Below are 27,758 nucleotides of genomic sequence, written 5' to 3'. Positions count from 1 at the left end.
AATGTGAAGATACTATCTGTAAGCAGGATTCATAAAGGTAGTCATGCTTAATAAAGATGTTCAGGTATTTTCAGATGAGATTCACTTTGAATTTACTTGGACTTATCCTTACAGATGAATACTTTGGTAAATAGGTTTTGTTTTCGAATAAGATTTACGTAGAATTCACTTGATGGCATCCATACAAATGAATTCTTTCGTAAAAAAAAAAAAAGAGGGTAATCTTTTCTCGATTGCACTAGGATAAAAATAGGTTGGTGATAGTGGGGCACGGACTTGCCTCTCACGGACCTTGTGTTTACAGTGGCCACTATGGAGACCGGGGAGGGCAGTCAGCACCGTCCTGTCCATTGCGGTTTTATTTGCTGCTTTTTGGTACAGTCGCGATGACGGGTATTCCATATTACACAAGCGGCTTGAGCATGTCCTCCAGGCCATGTTGGAGGTAAGTAGACTCCTGTAATCTTGCGAAGAGTTAAGTATTTCGTCTTACAGTGTTGTGTGGACTTATCGCCCGGTGCGCAATGGTAGATTTGCTAATTCTTGTGGCTTCTTCCATGTCCTGATTATACTGACGCCATATTTGGATCCTCTATTAAAAGAAGGTGACTGCTTTATTTAGTTGGTATTCTTTTTACATTGGGCTAGACTGATTTTCCATGCTTCATGAAGCTCGTAATGATTTTATTTTTCTATTACGTTGCCAATTGTTAGTATTTTTTTTTTTTTTTTTTAGACGGCAGCAGTTATATTTGGAAGAGTATTCAGCTTATGAAATTCTCCTATTTATGTATGGTTATAAGAACCCCGTTAAATTTCAGATACTCTGGGAACGTGTGGTTTTTATTAGTTTTGTTGATTGATAATTTTATCAAGTATTTAAGTAACATTCACAGTAACTAAGTTCACAGTTTCCTTATCCTCATGGCTCTTCCAGCAATCGACCAAATGGGATTTCTTGTAAATGAGAGTAATCCACATCATGTTCCTTTATTTGTTATTGTATTCTCCACACAACACACCATTAATTCGAAACAAAATGGATGATATATCTGTATTCATGATGACTCAGGCAGTGGTTGTAAGAGGGAAATCATGTAGGAGTAATGACGGAATAGGTATAGGCATTGGTTTACTTAGCCATGCTAAAGTGTGGGCCCTTACTTAATTAGAACTATGTTTCATTTACAGTACATGTTGTAAAGATAATTTTCGTAAAGATATTTTAGGTAGATGTCAGTTATGAGTTACACCCACTTACTACTGTGTATTAGAATGCTGTTTTGAATTTAATTTTGTTCATTAAGCCCCTTGAGATTGTAATTTGCAGCCAGGTATGACATTGAAAGTGATTGAAGATATGGGTTCAAATAAAGGAAAAAGCATGAAAAAGTATTACACAACAAGCAGAACTTAAAGGAGTGTCACTTTTCTTTTTTAGGGGCTGAGATTTACCATTTTCTAAAGATATTTTTGAAATATGTTGCTATGTTTGTCTGCTTTTGTCTATTTGGTGTAGCCAAACAAGTTTGTAAGTCCAAAAATGACATGAAAAAGTCAGTTCAGATAATTATGTCATTGCTAAGCCAGGTGAACAGGTAACTGAGATTTGGCCTGGGCTTCAAGACCATGTTTAAGAAGCATGTAAGTTGGGATGGACTTGGTAAAATGACGAGGTTGTTGCTGCTATGTCACAAGAACTGTGGTGCTCATGATTTTACCTCCCAGTAGAGTGGGTAGGGTAGGGTTAAGGGAAAGTGATAATCAAGAGTAATTACTCTATATAACTAATTTAATTTTGTAGGTCTGAGTTTGAAAATAGAGGAAATTTATACATGGTTGTGCACATTATCAAACCTCATTTAACCCAACATCTTTATTATGCAATTTAGGGGTGTACAAATGCATGGAAAAACACTTAAAACACTGCCATCCTTAATGAAGAGAGTAATGGTGCAATGAAGCCTCAAGAAAACTGTTGAGTTCCTGGTTATTAAAAGGATTTCTTTAAAAGAGAATATTTATTCTTTAACCACTTTGAAATGAGGTTTGTTAATGTTCAGGTCACTATTTTCTTTTCAGTTGAATCATTGTAAGGATCAAAGAATTTTTGAAGGGCTCATCTGTTTGATTTTAATGTTCAAGGCTAGTATATCCATAAGATTATTTGTATGACTAGTATATCCATAAGATTATCAGTTGTTTTTTTTACACTTATACCTAATGGCTCTCAGTACTTAAAGACAAAGATGTGTTTAAAATAATCCAAGAGGCAGCAAGGAAGCATATTATCCTTCAGTACAGTATTCTGTTTGATCTTTGCTTTCTTAGAATTTATTTTTCTAGTTCGGTGATAACAGACACCATAAATTTTATTAAAATCTTACTCTCCTAATGCCTTTAGAGATGGATATATTCAAGTAAAATACCATGTTTATTTATTTTTAAGCAATTGTTTAGCTTTAGTATTATTACAGTTGAATCTAATGGTAACTATTGTGATTCTTTCATATAGAGTGTTGTGGCACATTCAGCTGTGAGCTGAGATGTTTATTGGAGTAGGACTAACATGAACAAGATATATGTTTACTGTTATCTGTAGGTGGAGCAGCAGTACCCTGTAGGTGAAGTGCGAATTGCAGTGGGTTATGGAGCATGTAAGGATATATTTGTTCATGGTGCAGATATGGTTGGTGTTATGACTCCACCATCACGGACAGCACACTTCAATCACATAGATTCCATCAATCAACTCAAGGAGATGTATGCACTCTTTTTTAGTGCTGGATCTGCTGCAGAGTAAGTTGTGCTTTTAAAAGTTGGCTTTCAAGATGCGAGATTGAATATGTTTGATTTCCAAAATTTGAAAGTGCGTATAAGATTTTTTTGCATTATTGTATATTGAGGAATGGAAGCAGAGTAAAGGGACACTTTTGGCTTTGAATAGATATTTGATGTGTTAACAGGTTAGTAATTGTTCCTTAAGTAAGTGGGTTTCTATGCCAGTGGACTTTGTGTAGGGTTTTGCATGGGGACCTCAGTTCTTGAAATTGATTTCCCTTAAAGGTACATGTAAATCCAAGTGGCAGCAGCATACTGATATTTATGCCATATATGGATTTTTATGGCCAAATTGAATATGAGAGTAATTGTTGAAAGAGGATTGAAGTTACTGATAGGTTTGTAGAGAGTAGTTTAGATAACAGGTGTGTGCAAGACAGGCCGATGGATAATGAAACATTTGACTGGAATAAAAAGTAATGAGATCAGGCTTGTTAGAAGTGTCTTTACATACAGCTGCATGGAGAAAGTTGTGGCAATTTTGATCAAAGACCAGAGGTTTAAGAAGATATTTGATTGCAAATATCTAAATTTAAGTTATATATTGGAAGTTTATGTACAATTTTGAGTGTTGCAAATGAACCATGTAATGAACTTTAAAGAAGAGTTGAGGAAAAGAGTCAAAGAGGAAGGGCTCATTGTAATGGAGGGCACAAATGGATAGATTGGAGATATGATAGATTAAGGAGTAGTAGGATGTGTGTGGGTTTCTAAAGTGAAAATGACAGTGGTAAAAGGAAATGTGGATAAGTGTTTCATTGTGCATGGGTGTTACAAGCACCTATTTCCAACACTAAGACATGTGATTTAGGCACATAGAAGGTTAGACATGACTATGAGCAATGTAATTCTGATAAATGAGTTCATGATAGTATGTAAGATGGGAGCTTAATCAGATCTTTGATAGTAATAAGTAGGTTATTTGATTATTTTAGGCAGTATTGAATTGAATGTGCTTGAAAAACAGAGTAAAAACTGTGAAATGAAGGAATGATTTTTTAATGTTTAACCACCCATTCAAAATTGATGGATATCTATATAGCATTACAAAGTGATTTGATGGACTAAACCAGGGCATGTGAAGCATCTGGGGTAAACCATTGAAAGGTCTGTGGGGCCTGGATGTGGATAGGGAGCTGTGATTTCGGTGCATTACACATGACAGGAGTGGATGAAGGTGAGCAGGTATGAATATGTACATGTGTATGTATGTAATGTCTGCATATGTGTGTCTGTGGGGTTTATGTACATGTATGAGTATATAAGTGGATGGGCCATTCTTCGTCTTTCCTAGTGGTCCCTCACTGACGTGGGAAACAGCGATTATGTATAATATGAATGTATATATATATATATATATATATATATATATATATATATATATATATATATATATATATATATTTTTTTTTTTTTTTGCTTTGTCACTGTCTCCCGCGTTTGCGAGGTAGCGCAAGGAAACAGACGAAAGAAATGGCAAAACCCACCCCCATACACATGTATATACATACGTCCACACATGCAAATATACATACCTACACAGCTTTCCATGGTTTACCCCAGACGCTTCACATGTCCTGATTCAATCCACTGACAGCATGTCAACCCCGGTATACCACATCGATCCAATTCACTCTATTCCTTGCCCTCCTTTCACCCTCCTGCATGTTCAGGCCCCAATCACACAAAATCTTTTTCACTCCATCTTTCCACCTCCAATTTGGTCTCCCACTTCTCCTCGTTCCCTCCACCTCCGACACATATATCCTCTTGGTCAATCTTTCCTCACTCATTCTCTCCATGTGCCCAAACCATTTCAAAACACCCTCTTCTGCTCTCTCAACCACGCTCTTTTTATTTCCACACATCTCTCTTACCCTTACGTTACTTACTCGATCAAACCACCTCACACCACACATTGTCCTCAAACATCTCATTTCCAGCACATCCATCCTCCTGCGCTCAACTCTATCCATAGCCCACGCCTCGCAACCATACAACATTGCTGGAACCACTATTCCTTCAAACATACCCATTTTTGCTTTCCGAGATAATGTTCTCGACTTCCACACATTCTTCAAGGCTCCCAGGATTTTCGCCCCCTCCCCCACCCTATGATCCACTTCCGCTTCCATGGTTCCATCCGCTGCCAGATCCACTCCCAGATATCTAAAACACTTTACTTCCTCCAGTTTTTCTCCATTCAAACTTACCTCCCAATTGACTTGACCCTCAACCCTACTGTACGTAATAACCTTGCTCTTATTCACATTTACTCTCAACTTTCTTCTTTCACACACTACCAAACTCAGTCACCAGCTTCTGCAGTTTCTCACATGAATCAGCCACCAGCGCTGTATCATCAGCGAACAATAACTGACTCACTTCCCAAGCTCTCTCATCCCCAACAGACTTCATACTTGCCCCTCTTTCCAAAACTCTTGCATTCACCTCCCTAACAACCCCATCCATAAACAAATTAAACAACCATGGAGACATCACACACCCTTGCCGCAAACCTACATTCACTGAGAACCAATCACTTTCCTCTCTTCTTACACGTACACATGCCTTACATCCTCGATAAAAACTTTTCACTGCTCCTAACAACTTGCCTCCCACACCATATATTCTTAATACCTTCCACAGAGCATCTCTATCAACTCTATCATATGCCTTCTCCAGATCCATAAATGCTACATACAAATCCATTTGCTTTTCTAAGTATTTCTCACATACATTCTTCAAAGCAAACACCTTTTTTTTTTTTTTTTTTTTTTTTTTTTTTTTTCCAAATATATATATATATATATATATATATATATATATATATATATATATATATTATACCCATTTATATTTCATTTTGCTTTGTCGCCGTCTCCCGCGACAGCGAGGTAGAGCAAGGAAACAGATGAAAGAATGGCCCAACCCACCCACACACACACGCACACACATACACGTCCACACACGCAAACATTCCCACTTTGCTCTGTCGCTGTCTCCCGCGCTACCTCGCAAATGCGGGAGACAGCGACAATGCAAAACAAAAACATCTGCGTGTGTGGATGTACATGCACATACATGTGCATGCGGGTGGGCTGGGCCACCCCCTCATCCGCCTCCCCGCTCCATCTCGTCATCGCGGGAGAAGGCGACAAAGCAAAACGAAACCCAAATAAACACTATATATATATATATATATATCTTTTTTTTTTCTTTCATGCTATTCGCCATTTCCTGCATTAGCAAGGTAGCGTTAAGAACAGAGGACTGGGCCTTTGAGAGAATATCCTCATCTGGCCCCCTTCTCTGTTCCTTCTTTGGGAAAAAAAAAAAAAACAAGAGGGGAGGATTTCCAGCCCCCCGCTCCCTTCCCTTTTAGTCGCCTTCTACGACACGCAGGGAATACATGGGAAGTATTCTTTCTCCCCTATCCCCAGGGATAAAAATTATATATATATATATATATATATACATATATACACATACATACACATATATACATATATATATATATATATACCTTAGCCTACACTAGGCAACTATTCATCACCCAGTTTTGAGGGCAGGATACATGGCTGAGGTGGTTGTGAGTTGACTGCCCTGCCCAGAATCTGAACCCAGGCAGGCCTGTGCACGATTCATAGTCAGCGATCCTAGCCACACCATGGAAGGTCATCTAGTGGTATATATATATATATATATATTTTTTTTTTTTTTTTGCCGATGTCTCCCGCGCTTGCGAGGCAGCGCAAGGAAACAGACGAAAGAAACGGCCCAACCCACCCCCACACACATGCACATACATACATGTCCACACACGCAAACATACACACCCACACAGCCCTCCACGGCCCACCCCAGACGCCCCACACGCCCTGACTCAATCCACCGACAGCACGCCAACCCCGGCACACCACATCAATCCAATCCACTCTATATATATATATACATATATATACACACATATATATATATATATATATATATATATATTATTTTTTTTTTTTATTATACTTTGTCGCTGTCTCCCGCATCTGCGAGGTAGCGCAAGGAAACAGACGAAAAAAAATGGCCCAACCCCCCCCATACACATGCATATACATACGTCCACACACGCAAATATACATACCTACACAGCTTTCCATGGTTTACCCCAGACGCCTCACATGCCTTGATTCAATCCACTGACAGCAAGTCAACCCCGGTATACCACATCGCTCCAATTCACTCCACTCCCTGCCCTCCCTTCACCCTCCTGCATGTTCAGGCCCCGATCCCACAAAATCTCCTTCACTCCATCTTTCCACCTCCAATTTGGGGCGGGTGTGGGGTCTGTTGGGGATGGGAGAGCTTGGGAAGTGAGTCAGTTGTTGTTCGCTGATGATGCAGCGCTGGTGGCTGATTCATGTGAGAGGCTGCAGAGGCTGGTGACTGAGTTTGGTGGGGTGTGTGAGAGAGGAAAGTTGGGAGTGGGTGTGAATGGGAGCAGGGTTGTTGGGTGCAGTGGGGTTGAGGGTCAAGTCAGTTGGGAGGTGAGTTTGAATGGAGAAAAACTGGAGGAAGTGAAGTGTTTTAGATATCTGGGAGTGGATCTGGCAGCGGATGGAACCATGGAAGTGGAAGTGGATCATAAGGTGGGGGAGGAGGTGAAAATTCTGGGAGCCTTGAAGAATGTGTGGAAGTCGAGAACATTATCTCGGAAAGCAAAAATGGGTATGTTTGAAGGAATAGTGGTTCCAACAATGTTGTATGGTTGCGAGGCGTGGGCTATGGATAGAGTTGTGCGCAGGAGGATGGATGTGATGGAAATGAGATGTTTGAGGACAATGTGTGGTGTGAGGTGGTTTGATCGAGTAAGTAACGTAAGGGTAAGAGAGATGTGTGGAAATAAAAAGAGCGTGGTTGAGAGAGCAGAAGAGGGTGTTTTGAAATGGTTTGGGCACATGGAGAGAATGAGTGAGGAAAGATTGACGAAGAGGATATATGTGTCGGAGGTGGAGGGAACGAGGAGAAGAGGGAGACCAAATTGGAGGTGGAAAGATGGAGTGAAAAAGATTTTGTGTGATCGGGGCCTGAACATGCAGTAGGGTGAAAGGAGGGCAAGGAATAGAGTGAATTGGAGCGATGTGGTATACCGGGGTTGACGTGCTGTCAGTGGATTGAATCAAGGCATGTGAAGCGTCTGGGGTAAACCATGGAAAGCTGTGTAGGTATGTTTATTTGCGTGTGTGGACGTATGTATATACATGTGTATGGGGGTGGGTTGGGCCATTTCTTTCGTCTGTTTCCTTGCGCTACCTCGCAAACGCGGGAGACAGCGACAAAGCAAAAAAAAAAAAAAAAGAAAAAAAAAAGAGGTGTGAGGTGGTTTGATCGAGTGAGTAACGTAAGGGTAAGAGAGATGTGTGGAAATAAAAAGAGCATGGTTGAGAGAGCAGAAGAGGGTGTTTTGAAGTGGTTTGGGCACATGGAGAGAATGAGTGAGGAAAGATTGACCAAGAGGATATATGTGTTGGAGGTGGAGGGAACGAGGAGAAGAGGGATATATATATATATATATATATATATATATATTTTTTTTTTTTTTCTTATATATATATATATGTATGTAAATTTCTTTGGAGTGAGTTCTTAGCCATGGATGGCTTTTCACTTGCTGTGTAACCTTATGTAGGTGGGGTTCAGTAACACCTCTTTTATATGAATATATAGCTTACTTTTTTTGTAGCTATTATTTGTGTTCATAGTAATTTCTGTTGCAGTTTGATGGAGTTGAGGAAGTCATTAGCACAGTCATCCTCAGGTGGTACTATACTGTATACTTTGCATGACATTTCAGCAAAATGCTTTAACAGATTACCTTTCCGCATCATTGCTAAGCTTTACTTTTCATTGCCAGAGTGTGGATTGTAAATTTACTTGTGTGCTGGGAAACTTGCTGTATTTTTATTTTATGTAAAAGTGAAACTTTTAACAATGACAAGCGGTGATATCCTTATAATTCCTGAGCAAACTAAGTGGTAAAGAGGCTTTCTTATTGAAGTGTTATGATTTGCTGGATGTGATGCAGTATAGGAGTGTTTATGCATCAGGAGGACACATGGTATCTTGATGATCACTAAGGTAGGTTACTTTTATCTTAGGATAAAATTGCTACAGTTTAGTTGTGGCAGAGTGGCATTTACCCTGCTTGCTGATTACAGCGTTAGGTACATAGTAAGCATTGAAACTGATGTTTCCAAAAACAGAAAAAAGAAAAAAAGTAAATTATGCATACATGAGGTTGCTTTACTGGTGTAATTAATGGAACTAACAGAATTTCTGGCCAGTGACCCATTCAGTAGATCAATGCAGGTAATACTTTGAATAGGGTATCACCTAATGCTTTGACTGCCACTATGTTAATCTTCTGGTATATTAGTTGCTTTGATTTAGTTTTAGATCAGTATCAGAAACCCTCAGACATTTTTTTTCCGGTATATGGCATAAGACATGTTCAGTATTCTCATTAGGTTTAGTTAGGGTCAGATGTATCACATGAGAGGTGGTATATTTGGGAAGATTAGACTTTCTTAGTATCTTATGTTCCAATAACTCATCAAAGTCTCAGTGATCAGGAGGATGTGAATAAAGTTCCTAAACTCCTGTTTTTACTTGAATTGAATTATTAATGCACTGCTTCATGGCAGTAGTGAATACAGAGATTGATTGTAAGGGAGCTCTGAGGATTCTACGAAATGCAATCCTCACATATGTTTGTTTAGTACCATCCAGTCATTTTGAAAATAGATTTCCTTGGCATGCACAGCTCAGATGCCCTTATTCTTAATGCCACTATATTTTCCTTTTCACCTGTTTACTTTGTATTCTACATTCAGGAGGTTTCTCACCCTTGTACCTTGTGCCTCTTTGCACAGTAAATCAGCAGTCCTTTAACCTCTGCCTTCTAATCAAACCTATCATTATGGGCACTTCCTTACTTTCTACCATTCTTTCTGCATTTTTCAGGTATTGTAGACTGCATGGTGATCTGACAGTCCTCACTTTGGACCACTTTTCCTTTGAGTCTGGTTCCCAGTTTTCATCCTTTGGTACTGTTCTCAATGTTAATTAGGGGAAAGAAGTAACTTCATTCAAAACAACAAAGCCACGAGAAAAATCTTTAATGCTTCTTTTGCATCTTTGTGTGCAATTGAAGCCACAACTCTTGATCATGTACCAGTATAAGAAGGGAAGACATTCTGCAACTTATTGATATAAAAGTTGGATATACTATCAGCAGTAAATGTAATGAAAGTAAATAAAATCGAAGGCTCAGATAAGTTTTCTCTGAAGACAGTGAAAGAGGAGAAAATGAGATAATGTAGTTAAGTCATTTGCGATGGGGAAAATTTGAAAGGAGTGAAAGTTTGCCAGTGTAATACTAATGTTCTAAAAAGTTGATAAGTCACTGCCTAAACATTTCTTTCCATTAATGTTTGTAGTTTGAATACATATGGAAATCATCTTTCAGGACAAAACTATAAACCATTTTGAAGACACTGCAAGATGAATCCCAGCATGGTTTTTGATGAAATTTTTCATTTTTGACAAATCTGTTTGATTTCTACTATGATATAATCAATGTGTATGAATAATCAACTTGTATGATAAAAGTGAAGCAGTTGATGTCATCTGTTTACATTTTCAGGAAGCACTCTATAAAGCTGTGCATCAAAGGATACTAGCAAAAGTTGTCACATGATATAGATAGGGTTGTACTATGTTGGATAGGAAATTAATTGAATGGCTGTAAACAAGAGTGCCACAGGGATTTGTTTTGGGACTGGTTCTCTTCCTCATCTATTTTAATGATATTGAAACTGGGCTGTATTGTAAGATATCAAAATTGACAAATGATACTAAGCTGGGAAATAGATGTACTACTGGACATGGTTGTATGCATCTTCAGACTAAAGCTTTTGTTATTGTTTTTTCTGTGTTGTTGTTGTGGCAGCTCGTTACTCCTCCAATCCTACTTTGATGTGTCCATGTTGATCCACGTTGAGCTAGGGAGCTTACAGAGAACTCTTACTGTGGTGCAGAAGATAGTCTTTCTCAATTTGAATTGATAGTTCCATATCACGGCTCCTTTGTCTTTGTTATTCAAGGTCTGTTGTTAGAGAAAGAAAGGACTGCTTTTCTTTTTTCTTTTTTATGATAGTGATCAGGGTTGGAAGTGTAAGGAGGGAATGGGAAGCATTTGTATGTTTTTACAGTGCTTGGTTGTCCTTAAATTGCTTTCTTTAATTCTTACCATGTAAAAAGGGAACGTCATACACCCTTGGTGAAAAGAAGGGAATAATAGAAATCTAATGGAATAGTAAAGAAAAATCTTTTTAAAGGTAATATTAGTTTGATTGCTGTTTTAACATATAAGTTCCCTCTTTAAGACATTAGTGTTCTAAGTGGCGGATCACCAGTAAAAAAATGAGGCCTTTCTGAAGGTAATGTTAGTTTGATTGCTGTGATGTCATATATGAACCTTCTTTAAGAAACGATGATATAAGGATTGAATGATTCATTGAATACAGTACTTTATAGGTGGTCATTCTATGTTGAGGATGGATGAAGGTTATAAGCTGTGCTGTAAAGCTTGAAAGTGACTAAACTTCCTCCTGGGATGTAAAGGAAAAAGTAATCTGTGTAAACAGGTATTTCTGGTAAAAGGGCTGCAAACCACAAATTTAAGGCTTGATGGGGAGTAGCTTTTCAAAAGAATGCTGTAATATGAGAGATGTTTGTAGTAGATCATAATGCCCATGATCACCATTTTGTGTTACTAGTGAGAGAAAGGTAGTTAGTTCCATGATTCTTTACCAGCCTTTCCTTTCTAACATAATGATATTAGAATAACTAGGATTTGATTTTAATTTCTTGGTGCTTTCCCTGACAGATTTTAAGATTTCTAAACATTTAGATAATATTTTGATGCTTCCTCACAGAGCAGTTATTGGTGAACAAGTAAAAGATTGTTTCAGGGGTACATAGTCATGGCCCAAACTTGACATGCATTAGATCCAGCTAATCAACAGTGTCTGATGATAATGAAGATGTAGTTTAATTTCAAGCATATAGGGCCTTACTTTTAAAGTAGCTGTAGTTTTGGACTGTGAATGCAGTGACATGAAATGTGATTTCATAACTTGGGATGATTATTTTTTTTGTGTTAGAACATTAACATGCCTCATTCCAATTTTTTTATTTATTTAATTCTTAACCATTACTTGCATCACAAACTTAAAAACTGATTCCTGCTGAAAGCCACACAGCAATAAATGGATTGACATTTTTTCTTGACATCAAAACTTTTTCTTATGCTTCAGTAATCCTAGACAGCTGTTTTATCTAGCTTTTATATTTTTATAGGACTTAGCTAGAAGTCATGATGAGTATCTGACTCATTTTTAACTGTAAGAAATATTCTTTGATCTGCTTTTTTTTTTGTCTTGTTTCTATTTGCAGAGGTACAACATAGGGATTCATTTTTCTTATACTCTTTTGTCAGTGTTATATCCATCATTGGTGTCCCCACTGTGGTTCACATTCTGTAAATATTTTCCTCTGTAAAGCAATTGTAACAGTTTGATATATATTTCTGAGTAAGTTTGTTGTACCAAAGCATGTTATTGTGTTACCTAATATTACAAATTGTGTGATGTAATTCTATAACACCTGAATGTAGCAGTGAGACAGTGACTTTATTTTTTTCTTTTTCAAATATGTCTCTGGATAACTTTAGTTGTTGTAAGATTAGATATTGGTAGAGTGAAACAGAATGTGTGAGAAAACTAAATAAGAAATATGCTGAATAGAATTAGATAGTAAGCTGGAGACACATATGGAGTATTTAGAAGGCTGAAGCAGATGTTAGATTTGTAGATGATTAAGCCAGTACAGGTATTATAGATAGAAATAAGCAAAAATAATTAAGTTGTGGGAGATTGGAAGATATGACGAACATAAAGGGAGATCAACCCCATATTGATTCCAAGGCATTTATGAAGGATGAAACAAGGGATTGTGGGTTGAAGTAAGTAACTGAGGTATTAGATAAGGGGAAGAAGTAAATAGGTTATCATGGAATTGGTATAAGTTTGTAGGATCTTAGTGAAGTACTAAGCAATCATATGATCATGGAAAGTTGTGAACGTAAAGCTCTTAATAAGATAGAAATTTATTGATATGATTATCATAACTTTTGTAGTTAAGATTGATATTAAACTGGACAATTTGAAACAAAAACCAATATTGTAGGAGAACTGGTTGAAGTTATGGAGGAGTATTGCTAGAATGATAATGAGGTTAGTGTATCTCAAGTGGTATGATGTAGAAATAGATTAGATGTATTAGATGTTAGGAGGAACATTAGTCAAGTGGTAACAGAAAATTTTGATGATTATGAGAGGTAGTGTGAAACAGGATCAAATTGGATATATGGAGCAGTGTATTAGCTTTAACCTTTTTCACTGCAGAAGGTACAGACAGGATAGTCTTTTTTTTTTTTTCATTTACTGCTGATGGAACAAATTGGGCTCCCCTTTTTTTGAAAAAAAAATGCTTTACAAAGTTTTGGAATGTAAATGTTAATGTTGTCCACTGACAACGAGCTTGTGTTGCTATACAGTAGATGCTATTTTTCTCTTTTGTGGGTTGGTAACCCTTAGATGTAGGAGATAGCAATATGACAATTTTGCACTGCTGCAGCAGTGAAAAAATACAGATAGTTTTAGGGATTGATTAGATTCCTTCAGTATAAGCATTTATGTAGAACAGATATCAATGTAAATTGATATGTGCTAGCACAAACTCGATGTACCTGTAGAGTATTTGTATAAAAGAATGAAGAAAAATGCAATGGCTTATTCAAACATTTGGCAGCACTGACTGGTTTGGATATGGTGGCTGCCTCATAGCAATGCTTTTGACAGTTGCATCCAAATGAAGTTCATACTTGTAATAAGAGATAGAAACTAATCTCTGCCACTGATAAAATATAAGATTTTTTCCTTTTCCTTTTCCAAAAATACACTGCACAGGATGTGGATGCTGGGTCATAAGCCTACTGCAGTGACAGGGTTAAGAGAAATGTTTAGAAAGGCATATGTGTTCATTTAGTATTTATTAATCTACAGAAATGTATACAACAGAAGAGGTCTGTTGAGTGTTTTTATTGTATGATGTTGGAGAGGTTTCTGATGTAAGTATGCCTTGTATCAAAAAGTGAGGAATGAAGGCCTTTGAGGTTGCTGTAAAAGTTACACAGATATTTGATGTCTCTGTTGTTGTATGATGGCTTTAGTCATGGGATGATGGAGAATTTGGCTGGCTAGTAGGGTTAGAATTTGAGAGAGCGAGGAATAGAGGTTAAGGATGTTGGCGCATTCATATGATATGATTTCAATGTTTGAGCTTTTGGTCTCTTCACTGCTCCATGTATCATATGACACGCATGGAGGTAAGCTCTTACTTTTCCATGTGTTATGATTATTTTTCTCCCTATGTTACAATATTTGTACATAGTCCTAAAAATTGATTTACAGCAAGTTAGTGGATTGACTTAATTTGGAATACAATTTTGGAAGTGAGAGGGTAAAAGTGAATAAGGAATGCAAGCAAAAGTCAGATGATGATTCAGTTTCCAAGGAAAAGATGTTTTATTGTGAAAGTATAGTTATGTAGCGGGATTTATACTTATGAACATTTTGGGAACATTTTCAAAAAGTGTATAGGAATATATGCTTGGATGTATGGGAGAGCTTTGAAAGATGGATACTGTATTGTGATGGAGATGAAGGAACAACTTGAGACCTTAGAGTTCTGTCAAGTTCATTTGGAATATATCATTTATCTTACTCATGTGTAGGACTAAAATAAGACTGTAGAACGACTAGGAAAATGCCATCGATGGATTTTTTGTTGTGGGGGTTAGGGTTTAGTTGCATGAGATTGGCTAGAGTGAATATGAGGATGTAAAAGAGAAAAAAGTGTGGAGAAAGTGGTATAGGGAATGGTGTTGTTATGATAAAGGCTGAAGCTATGGTTGTATGGGCATATGAAATTATGGATATGAAAGGAATGACAAAAGTTTAGTTTACTGAGATGAAGTGAGGAAGAGGGAGAATAAGGCCAAGAATGTGAGGGGAAGATTAGATCACTGAGACTATGGGTGAAAAGTTTGCCATTCTGGAATAGTAGAAAGAGATATATAAGGAAGTGAATGGGTAAAAAAGACTGCTAAGGTTACCAGGGTGGATTTTAGAAGTATCATATTGTAATTAGAAGGTGACTAAAAGAGGTGGGAACGGGAGGCTGGAAATCCTCCCCTATTGTTTTACTTTCCCAAAAGAAGGAATAGAGACGCAGGCCGAGTGATGCTACCTCACTGATGCAGGAAATGCTGAATATGTATGAAAGAAAATGATAGACATGCATAGAAAGGATGGATAGATGAAGTGCAGATTGTATATACAACAAAAGATTGGCACAGAGGATGATAGTTTATGAAAAGAATGTATTTAGAGAAAACAGCATGCAGTGTTTCTAGATTTTGACTAATCTTGTTGAAATGAAATGGGGTTGGAAATACTAAGGGTTCATGTTGGCTGAAAGAAATAAACAATGAGACTGTGTTGAGCTTTATTAAGTTGATATTTTGTGGGTTGTACTGTTTACTGTAAGTGACATGTTAAGATAATGCCTTTTCAAGTTTAGAAGTGTAAACAGTTAACATGAAAACCACATCCTTGAAAACAAAGGCTGATCTGGCTTTGAGTTTGTTATTCAAGTTGGTGGTAAAATCTGTTCAGTTAAGGAAAAGGAATGAATTTATTTTCAGACGGTATGTGGCAAATGAAACTCTTTTTAATGAGTTGTTGGCTGCAGCAGAGGCAGTGCCGAGCTCTTATTCAGCCTTAGGGGGCAATGCACCAGTGATGGCCTCACGATTTGCCAAGGAAGGGGCAAAAGTACTTCTTGCTGCTAAACGTAGCCCGTATATAATGGAAAAAATTCATCCAAGCATTATTGGTAAGGATTGCACCTTCTTATTACTGATGATTTTGATGTAGGTTATCATATTTAATTATTGTTATAAAGAACAGATATGAGAATTATTTTATTCATTTTTTCAGTTACCTGCCTAAGTTCATGGTAAACTGATGTTATATGGTAGATGGTCACCATGCAACAAAAAGTCTGTTGGAAAATATCATGTATCATGTTTTTTAAGCATAGCTCTTTTTTGTTTGCCTTTTTGCAAGCATATTGTTTTTTGCTTGTCATTGACCAATATAAATAATTTTATGTGGCACATCTCTCAATTCATCCCCATGTGTGTAACTCTTGTTTTTATGCTGGACACTAAATGGTGTGGTACAATGGGGCTGAAATGTGAGACTATGCTGTAACTTTTTATTGCTGTTTTTGTATCATATTTGATATTCTGGGTCATGGGAAGCCTTCTAAAGCACTAGCTTTCTCTGGTATGTGGTAAATCCATGACACTTAGAAGTAAATTTCTGGCCAGCATAATTCAAGCAGAATATGTAGTGAACTAAAGCCCCTTGGTGATTCTTGTTCATCAGGAATATGCTGATTTACTTCTGTTCAGTGTTGAAGCATTTGATAATTTTTTCAGTAGGTTGTATGATATACCAGGGCATATTATTAATTGGACAAGGTTGGTATTGCTTGATGTTTGATTATAGAATCAGATGATGAAAAAGCTCTTTTGATTATTTGTACTTTCAATATTTACTATCAGTTGGAGGAGTAGAAACAGAAGGTGCTGAAGACATCCACCTTATCATGGAGTACAAAGCTGGAGAGAACTGGGGCTCCTACCGGGCCCCAAGGGCTAACAGGTATGTTATTTCACAAGCATACCATGATGTTGACCTAGGTCATTTGAATTAGCAAGATTTTTTCTTGTTTTGTGCTTATGTCTTTAGCTTGTAAGATGTACATATGAAATGTAAGGGTTTTAATCAGAAATGACTTCATAAGTTTAGAAGTTTTTATAAAAGTTGATTACTAATTTTGTAATTAGAGTGAAATATAGCATTAAAATGTCATGTATAATTAGAATTGGTTCTCAAAGGTTTGAGAGGAAAATTTTTATTAGTTATTTTACCAGTCTATGCAGGTTTTTGAGCACAGCATTATTTATCTGTGCAATAAGTTTAATGATAAATGTGTTTAAAATATATGAGTAAGTTAGAAGGATATATGGTAAGGAAAAAGCAACTGGCATCGTGGAAGGGGAAAGTGAAGACATTTCCATAGAAGATCCAGGGGGATGTAAGGGAAATGCTACTGAGATGAATTTGGATAGGGTAGCTTGGAGACCTTTTCTGCATTTTCTGCATTCTGGGGATGCATTAGAATGTATTTTAGGGAATGAGAACTTGGATTTATTTACTTAATCTTTGGATGAAGATCTAACTAGTTCATGTGGTAGTCTTGTCCTTAGGATTTTTTGCCTGATACTCCAAAGTATACATGAGTTTGCAGCATCATCTTTTATTTCTATTAGGACAATTATTAACAACAAAATAAACAGCCTGCTGGCAGATGTGAGATTCATCTAAACTAAGTAAATACTTTACCTTCAAGGAATATATTTTAGGCCCGTTTGTTTTGTATGAGGCTGAATAACTGCATGCACCTTTTACTTTTTGTTGTATATCTTATTAACTTAATGCATACAGTTCTCATAACTGCTGTCCCCATGGCTCATAAAAATATTACAGATGTTTAGAGGGAGTTAATTTTTAATGATATTTGTAAATTGCTTATTATGAAAATTTCCAGGACTAGATTCCTTTTTGGAAAATATAGACTGGGTTGCAGTATACTATATCAAAAGCATGTGCTTGTCATTCTCACATAGGTATGTGATTATGCTCATAAAGCACTTTAATATGCTTTTTTTCCTTTTGTAAAGTTTAATTTAGTTGAGAACACCAAGAATATGTATGAATCTGATAATAGGCCTGTTTTAATACAATTTGACATGATATAGGTACTATATACAGTTGGACTTTTAATGTTTCATAAGTTCACTATGTTTAAGATTTTGAAAATTGTCAAATTATCAAGGACCTTAATGTAAAAGTCCCCAATGGTCCCCAATGTTCCTTAGAGCGGAGGAACAGAAATTGATCAAGTGGGAAGGAATTCCATAAGGACTGATTATTAAAGGAAAGACTTGTGAAATTTATGGTGCTTGAGAAATTTGATTGAGACATTCAAACACATTTTGAATACAACAGTAAAAATTGGAGCTCTATAGGGCTGTAGTTGTAGGTCAGCACACTTTCTTTATGTAAAGGTGTCCTTTACTTCATGAATAATCTGTGATTTTTAGTGGAGTCAAAGCTGAGTGAGGAAATGTTATAATGCTTAACTTTCTGGGCCCTGGTTCATATGGATTCAGAACAAAGCCATGGCTTCTAAAGAGAAATATTAATGGAAGTTGGGATGTTAATACCTGTACCAATGACTTTCTAAGCATTTTCTGTACAGAAAATATCATCAGGGAGAAGCAGTAGTCATCTAAAGTAACATTGAAGAAGTCTCACATATTAGTCCATAATTGGCATATTGAGGGGAAATAAAAGGAGAGGGAGTCAGAAGAAAAGTGGTAGCTACAGGATTGTGATATGAAGGTCCTAGAGGCTGTAGTGCTGTGTTGCTGTAGTAAAGTGGCATAGAGATGGGAAAGAAACTAAGGAATAAGTTTGGTTGTTAGGTTGTTACACTGCAACGTTAATAAGAAGTCTGACTAGTGTTGTGAGTATGTCGAGAACAGGATTAGGTCTCAGTGCTCAAGTATTTTGCTTTATTAAGTACAGGGGCTGAGTATTATAGTAAGTGATTTCTCTTATTAGAATGATAAATTGAATATAAAAGTAGCTTGTAAACTGCAGTCTATTAAAGAAGCACTACTGTCTTGAGCTAGGAGTGTTAACGGGGTGCTAAGAGCTATCGTTGACCCTTTGTGTCAGGATTGCTGGTCTTACTTCCTGTTTCATGAAAACTAATTTGAGTAAGCCATTACATCTCCCAACATACATCAGAAAGTGCATCCCTTTTTTCATTCTCTGTCCACATGTTTTCACTTCTGTATATTAGAAATGGTATGTTCCTTCTAAATCCCATGGCATCTCCCTTTTGGAAAAGCAGTTTTTCCACCTCAGAAACTTGTAGTTTATATTCTCCTTTTCTCTTCACCCTTAAATGGCATTTTAGTTTCAGAAATTCCATTACTGTGTGTGAAATGAATCCTTTTTGAATTGATGATTGACATGCAAAAATATAAGAAAATACACAAAAGGTGTTGACTTGGTAGAATGCTGAGTAAGTGGGAGGATGATTGGCTGGTATGTCTGACAGCTTCAGGTAAGAGGGGAAATATGGAGATCTAGTCTCTTTCTTTCTCTTGAATAAAGTTTCACATTGTACTCTTATTTCTTAACCAAGCACAGCATTGGTGGTGAGTTACATGCATATATTTGGAAATGCTACACAGTGTCCACTCTCACTATCATGCCCACTCCTGGGGTTTAGATGCCTAGGAGTGGACATGGTAGCAGATGGAACTATGGGAGCTAGAGTGAACCAGAGGATGGGTCTAATTGACAGATGTCCTTGTTGTGAGTGAGGAAGGAGAGGTCACTGGCTGTGAGGTCAAAGATGGGTTTGTTTGATGATATAGTTGTTCCATTGGTGTTGTGTTGGTATGAGCCTTGGGCCTTGTATACAAAAGTACATAAGAGAGTGGCTGTGTTTGAAGTGAAATACTTGAGGACAGTATATGATATGAAGAGGGTTACTTGTGTAAGGAATGACAGTGTAAGCGAGAGGTGCGTTTGTTAGCCTGGTATGAACTGAGAGCGCCGAAATGGTTTAGGCATATGGGAAGGGTGGATGAAAAGAGATTGACTAAGATGATACATGTGTCAGAAGTGGAGGGAAAAGGGGGGGAGTGGGAGACCAAAATGAGATGGAAAGGTGGCGTAAAACAGGTTCTGAGTTATCAAGGCCTAAACTTGTGGGTGGATGGGAGGTATGCATTGAGTGAATATGAGTGATATAGTATACAGCCATTGATATGCTATGTATGTGTTGAATCAGGGTATATGAAGAGGTAAGGGGAAATGATGGATTGGGCTGTGGGTTTGGCTGTGGACATGGGGCTTTGGTTTTAGAGCACTCTCCATGTAATCTTAAGAGTGTATTTGAACAAATAAAAATGTTGTTCTGTCCCTGGCTATCCCTTGCTGTGTGGGAAATGACATAAATAAAAAAAGAACAGCTGGTGGAAGGTGTGTGGCCAGTATTTCTGGGGTAGTCCTTCCTCACCTTCAGATAAGGAGAAAAGAGATGGAAGTTCTGTTTGTTTGTATCAAACTCTACTCTTATTTCTCATATAGGCACAACATTGGTGATGAATAGCCAGGGTATATGTAGATATACTCTACTCTTATTTCTCATATAGGCACAACATTGGTGATGAATAGCCAGGGTATATGTAGATATACTGAATTCACCATACACGACATTATACACATTGCATTACATACTTTTAAGTGACACTTTACAGTCTTTACTTTCACCACCTCAAGATTACATCCAGGAATAGTAGGTGCAGTTATTATGTAATGTATTCCATGTGACCAGACAAAGGCTGAGTGCAGGGTTGGTTAGGAAGCAGCTAGCTGGAGGGATCCTGTTCCCTGTTTCCCCGCTCAGTGCTCCTGCTAAAATTACTCATAGCAACTTATTTCTTCATAATTCTTCTTTGATTCTTTTTCATTATCTGCACCTGCTGATACATGTGATGATTATTATCCATCTTCATCACTTAGGTCATCTAACAACGTACATATTTTCCACAGGGACATTGTCTAGTATGCACTGTTTCCGAGGTTGATGAACATGCACCTGTAATGGTTGCTGCAGAGTTACTGAGGAAAGAAGAAATTTTTCCTTTGCTTGATAGACAACAGTAAAGCCTCATTTGGCTACTAATCGTGTGATATATCAGCTGTATATTTAAACAGAGGTTGGGAAGAATTAAGATCATTTGATGCTGGCCATTGTTCTTTGATAGATCATGCTATGTTGGCTTCGATTTAAGGGTTAAAACCTGGAGCTGATAAGGACATATGTCTGGGCTATAACCTTCTGCATAGAAGAATAAGATAGAATGTTTGCTGACATTGTAAAGCATAAAGGGCTGTTTGAACATTTATGTTCACAAATGAAGCTGGTCTGGTACTACTTTATTGCTGTTGCAGGTTCATCTTGCATAGTGATGATAGCAACCCAACTCTAAGCTCAGTAGAAACAATTGATGAGCAGCTGGCAACATTTGACCCACACTTGTTTGTGGTTGGTGGTCTGCAGATGATGGATAATTTTCCATTTGCTCCTGGTAGGTATTTAATTTTTTTAACTTTGTGTATGGAATGTTTAATACCATTGTACATCACTGTGAGCAAAATTGCTATAATTATATTGAGGATGGCTTAGACAAGGATTTTATGGTACTTTTATCCAGGTAGCAAGTTATAGTGGAGAGGTTCTTATAATGAGAGATATTAAGTAGAGGTAGTTTTCAAATACCCTTGTGGGGAAGCAAAATATAGGAAGCATATGGTTTTTAGATTGCATACAGGAGAATCTCTGGGACCAGTATTTCTCAGTACATAAGAGAATCAGGTATAGACATAGACCATCTGTGTTAAATATCATTTTCTCACATAACATTTAAGAAAAAACATGAGCTGTGCTAACCCATTGAGAGAAAGCAGTTTTTTAGTGCTTGGGTTTGATTGCATATTTAATGAGGATATATGGAAGAAAGTCAGAGGAATCCTTTCTGTAAGTGAAGATACAAGTAAAGAAAATAGGCAGAGTAGAATAACTTCATTGAAAACATAAAAAACTGGGAATTGGAATTCTGGAACCAGTGTAATGAGAGATTCTCTGAAATCTTGAATAAGGGCATATGTAGATGGATAATAAAAGCGGAAGAGGGAGGAATAGGAGGTAGAGAAAAAAGATCATTTACAGATGTCGAATGGTTAAGGAGAGCATAAATATTCGGTGATGTACATAATGACACAAGAGAGCAAGGATTAAGTGCAGTAGAGTAAAACAGTAGTCTGGAGGAACATTAGATGGCAGCCTTTGCAAACACTGCACTAAACTTGCCCCTCTACTAGTGGCCCAGTAAGGATGAGGTACTAAAGGCTAAGAAGCTGCACTGGAGTTCTTTAGTTATGGAGACTGTTTCCATGGCTACTCTCTTGAGGAATTTCCAATTGGGAATAGGCATCAGAGATAGAAAACAGGCAAAAGAATTATGAGGAAATAATGTGGGTAGGGCAAATGGACATCCAGAAATCATCCATAAATTTTTCAGGAGCAATTTGTGATGTAAGGAACACATTTTTTCATGAAGTAAATCAGAGGGAAGGGTTATTGAAAATGGAAGATGTATTTGTGGAGTCGGCTACTGTTTTGAAGTATATTCACAATTGAAGATACAGCCCACAGAAGTACCTGCCTGGGATAGAGGAGGTACCAAGGAAAGTATTAAGTTTGTTAAATGAGACAGAAGCAGGCTCATCTATGTATTTTTACTTTCACTTCTGTTCCTAGTATGCATAGGATGGTCAAGTGCATGCATTCTTTAGTTCTCTTACACACATTTTCCATATATGCTTAGTGCACTTAGGTAAATAAGTAAGTACGTAAGTAACTTGTTATTTAATCTATATGTGTACCAAGTTTATTACTCCTGTGATATTAATGCTTCCATTTACACCTTCACCATCACAAAACATTGACTCATAAATGAGCTGAAGTGTAAGATAGATGGCCCTTATAATGTCTGACTATGGTTATTTTAGTGAAGTTAAGAAGAAATAGACAAATGACTTATGATCTTTAGGAACTCCTTGCCAGATGGAATTATATTAAGAGAATGAAAGTGAGTAAATGCACTCTTTAGTTTTCTTACATTTTCCATGTATGCTTAGTGCACTTAGGTAAATAAGTAAGTACTTAAGTAACTTGTGATTTAATCTTTTTGTAACCAAGTTTATTACTCCTGTGATATTAATGCTTCCATTTACACCTTCACCATCACAAAGAATTGACTCACAAATGAGCTTAAGTGTAAGATAGATGGCCCTTATAATGTCTCACTATGGTTATTTTAGTGAATTAAGAAGAAATAGACAAATGACTTCAGATTTTTAGGAACTCCTTGCCAGATGGAATTATATTAAGAGAATGAAAGTGAGTTAATAGACCCATATTTAAGATCAGAGATAGGGCAAATGTTAAATTAGATACTCAGCTGGCCCTCAGCCCCACATCACTAGGATTCTTAGTAACTCCTTGCAACATGGAGTAGTACTAATATAGTGAAAGTGAATAATTTTACCCATATTTAAGATGAGTGATATGGAGACTCTTAAAATCTCTAGAGATACTCAGCTGGCCCTCAACCCCACACTTTCATGTACTGAGCAGAATCTCTTTTAGCTGTCATTAGCCATTAAATCTAGTGAAATACAGAGCAGACACAGATGTTGCCTCAGAAAGAGAGAGACAAACTCAAGCAGAGCCTACAGTGACATTCTTTTTGATAAGTTTGGTTTATAAACTGCTGGAAAAGAGATGAGAGCTTGGAAAGATGAAAGTGCCTCATTAAGAGGTAGCATGGGTCCAGAATACTTTGCTATTCAGTCTTCTTTATTGTCAAGCATTCCTATGATGAAGAGTTTCCTACACCCATTCCCTTGATATTTCATTATCTCCAATTAAATTTCTTATTAATGATACTGTTTGCTCACAATCTTTTATAACCACTCTTAAGAATAACCTTTCAGGTGGCTTGGTTCTCTTTTGTTTCTCTGTGTCTTTCAGCAGAACTCATTGTGTCTGATTGTAGAAATTTTCCTCTCATTATTTCCCATAGAGTGTGGTAATTTACTTGCTTTTCAGAACAATGATGCACATGGTTTGAATCATCGATCTTTGCTTAAAGTACTTCTTCAAGTTTGAAACGTCTAAAATTTCTACTTTCTGTCACTGCAACTATTTTCGTTACAGTAACTTTCCTTTCACAAACACGTCTACCGTGTTTTTATGAATATTCTTACACACTCTGCTGAGTTTCATCACTTGATTAATGCATGCCATTTTTTCTTCATGTTGTAAGACCCCGTTTTCTGAATGCCTGCTTTCCTTCCAGAGACTGTACTCTGTTTCGTCATTAGATGATGATACATTGCCAAAGGTGACTTTTTGCTCATGGCATAACCACAAGCAGTCCGATAATGCCTTTCTGTCATTATTACTCCTTGTAACATTTCTAGTTCTCATTTGCCAGCATTTGATGGTTTGCATCAATTCATGATTTCAGAATTAACATAGGCAATAAAGTAATGATCAAAAAGTTTCTTTTTCGATATTGCAGGGATAAGAGATGAACGTCTGATTGCAGTAAAGAACCAAATGATTTCACTTTCACCCAGTACTCGAATCCATTTTGAAATGGCTTCTTTTACGGACACAGAGCTTCTTAGTGGCCTTATTGAACACATCATTCCTTATGTTGACTCCCTTGGAATGAATGAACAGGTAATAAAATTTGTCTCACTTGTAATGAATTAAGTCTGATTTTTACTATGTCATCAGTATTTCATTTAAAAGTTATGGTTTTTTAGGTTGCATGGTGATCAACAAAGTTCATTCATTAAAGGTGTATTTTAACTCACCTGATTTGCCTGAGCAAGAAGTGCAGAGAAGCTGTTGTTACCATTCTTTATTAGCAAGCTTTCATGTGTTGTACATTTTTCTTTTGCATAAATTACCATAGGTATCCTTCTTTTTAATAAGGGGATGTGTTCCTGGAAAGTTGTGTGCAAATTGAAATGGCTTAGAATAACAGCAGTTCCTTTGGGAAAGTGATGTGTTACATTGTAAATGTCATTTACACCCCATCTAATTGCTCATGTATCACTAGATATGACCAATACAAAGGAAATAATATAACTGTTATTTTTGAATCCTAATCTATTATTTATTTTTTCCTTCCCTCGATGATGGAATTTCCAGACCATGCTTACAGTTTAAGGTTTAAAGCCTAAAAAGATTAGCAGTAGCAACATAGTCAGTACTAGCTGCCTCATTTATTAACTTAATCATGCAGAAAGACTGGCATTTTTGAAGCATCTCATACCATTGTTTACTTGCAAAGAATGATTTGTTTCATGCACCAGGTTATTGTATATCTTCAGTGTTTCTGCTTGAATTATAGAAATTAAGCACACCAATTGTCTGTTTGAGTCCTCTATCCATAAAGCCAGTTTTTTTTGTAGCAGAGGATTCCTTACTCTTGTGGTACATGTCATTTATAGTTGACTTGATTAAAGAGTGAAACTTTTGCATTTTCTGTGCATTATACTTGATCGACTGTAGAGTGACTCACTAATGTTTTAACAGCATCCAACTGCAGTGTCTTCCTCACCCTTCAAGCCTTTCAAGAACATTTACTTTTGTTTCTAATGTTATTTGCATATGCTTTTTTATTTTTTTTTCCTGTAGAACTTTGTGACTGCTTTGGGGTTGTCATCTTAATGAAAGTTGATGAAAGTATGTTCTATGTTATAGAAGGTAGGAACAAGCTGTCTTGCAAACAAAAACAAATTTGGAATTGTTTGTGCCCATAATATTCTTTTTCTTGTGTCCATAGTCAAAGCTGGCTTGTTAATTACGAGTGGGTGGTAAGATTTAGATTTTTAAGAACAAATTCATGTATACTGTGACCATCAAAAAAGTTATGAAATTGAACTCAGATAATTCAGAATTAGTTATCCTTGGGGATAGGGGAGGAAGATTACTTTCCACGTATTCCCTGCAGGTCGTAGAAGGTGACTAAAAGGGGAGGGTGCTGGGAATCCTCCCCTTCTGCTTTTAATTTTCCAAAAAATGGAACAGAGAAGGGGCTGAGTGAGGATACTCCCTCTAAGGTTCAGTTCTCTGTTCTTAACGCAGCCTTGCTAATGCAGGAAATGGTGAATGTGTATGGAAAAAAAATCAGAATTAGTGCAGTTGAGAATTATTTTATCATCAAAAATGGCTGCTGCTAGTGAAAGAATAAAAAGAAATTTCATGAATTGTTTTGTCAAGGTATATTACATTTATTCATGTGTGCCCTTGCATTTGAGGAAGTATGGTTTTATATGTAATTTATTAGGGCACGTGAAATTTTTCTTCATACTTACTGGGTCATTTACAACCATTTTACCTATTGTAGTCAGCTTGCTGAATTAGATTTTTAGAGATGGACTGACTGGGGTTATATGTGCCTTTGTCTAGGAAAGGAAGTTATTGTTGGACATGAGGTTGTAGAAGTTCCGAACTTATACAATAAAGGCAATATTATTTGAAGAATATATGAAAAATATTATCTAAACTATTTAGCCTGTGCAATTATATTCCTTGCATGGTTATTTATGGAACATGGGAAAGTTTTGATACCCATTTAGTGATACACATTCATGTTTCTCATGGAGCATCACTTTAGTATGTAGAATAATAAAGATGCATATTTAGAGTAGCTATCCTTAGGGATAGGGGTGAAAGAATACTTCCCACGTACTCTCTTCATGGCGTAGAAAATGGCTAAAAGGAGGAGGTTTTACTTTAACAAAAGAAGGAAAAGAGAAGAGGCCAAGTGAGGATTTTCCCTCTTAGGTTCAGTCTTCTGTTTTTGATGCTACCTTGCTAATGCAGGAAACAGCAAATATGTATGAAAAAAAGAGTAGCATCTTGTTATACACAGGCAGGATGTAGTAATTACTGGTTAATGTTAATGACAAAGGTAACTTTCAAATATTTCTAGATGTAGGAGATTTGATAAGATCAGAATTACAGTGTTGTGTAAATGTAAAGGTGTAAGTTTCAGTTACTTGTTATGCAGATAAGAGAGTGTGTAAAATTCTCCTTTTACAGAATCAAATTTTATTCCATTTGATGTATCTTATATATCATATTGGTTACAGGAACTGCCAAACCTTTACAGTATGATGAAATTTGGGAATGTAAGCTTAGTATCGGACTTTAACCCAAGAGTGGCAGTGGTGCTTGACCAGATGCGGGATATTTTCCGGTAGGTATTTTCTGTCTTATTTAGAGAGCAGGTGTAACAGGAGATACTGTTTGATATTACATTTAGTATTTATTTGTTATTATACATATTCTACAGGGAATCATGTACATGAATAAACATATAATGGTGTTTTGTAGACAGCTTCAGATGACTCCAGGTGAAAGAGGTCAACGGCGCTTGACAAGATTGCATTTACACACACTTGCCTACCAGGCTATTATGGTACAAAAGGACTCAACCTGGACAAACTCTCTGGCTGCTGCTACCAAGGCTGCTCTGACTGCCAACCGCCATGTTTGTGGAAATTCTGAGGTAGAGCTATTATTTTTTTTTACGTGAATAAAGAGATATTGGTGAAGTTTTTTTTTTTTTTTTTTTTTTTTTTTTTTATACTTTGTCGCTGTCTCCCGCGTTTGCGAGGTAGCGCAAGGAAACAGACGAAAGAAATGGCCCAACCCCCCCCATACACATGTACATACACACGTCCACACACGCAAATATACATACCTACACAGCTTTCCATGGTTTACCCCAGACGCTTCACATGCCTTGATTCAATCCACTGACAGCACGTCAACCCCTGTATACCACATCGCTCCAATTCACTCTATTCCTTGCCCTCCTTTCACCCTCCTGCATGTTCAGGCCCCGATCACACAAAATCCTTTTCACT

At 37.0% G+C, this 27,758-nt stretch overlaps 1 protein-coding gene across 1 annotated transcript in view; it reads left to right on the top strand.

Annotated features, from left to right (window-relative positions):
- The first annotated feature begins 268 nt into the window (after positions 1–268).
- Positions 269–27,758, top strand: part of LOC139746510 (ADP-dependent glucokinase) — a 38,137-nt gene continuing 10,647 nt past the window's right edge. The window contains exons 1-8 of the mRNA XM_071657821.1: positions 269–445; positions 2,603–2,799; positions 15,725–15,915; positions 16,652–16,751; positions 21,192–21,328; positions 24,389–24,552; positions 26,979–27,085; positions 27,223–27,397. Of these exons, the coding sequence (XP_071513922.1) occupies positions 437–445; positions 2,603–2,799; positions 15,725–15,915; positions 16,652–16,751; positions 21,192–21,328; positions 24,389–24,552; positions 26,979–27,085; positions 27,223–27,397 (1,080 nt within the window). The 5' untranslated portion in view covers positions 269–436. The remainder of the gene's footprint in view (positions 446–2,602; positions 2,800–15,724; positions 15,916–16,651; positions 16,752–21,191; positions 21,329–24,388; positions 24,553–26,978; positions 27,086–27,222; positions 27,398–27,758) is intronic.

This window comes from Panulirus ornatus, chromosome 65 (genome assembly GCF_036320965.1).
Source record: "Panulirus ornatus isolate Po-2019 chromosome 65, ASM3632096v1, whole genome shotgun sequence".
NCBI lineage: Eukaryota > Metazoa > Arthropoda > Malacostraca > Decapoda > Palinuridae > Panulirus > Panulirus ornatus.
Note: the sequence above shows the minus strand (reverse complement) of the source record. Positions and strands in the feature narration are given on the sequence as shown.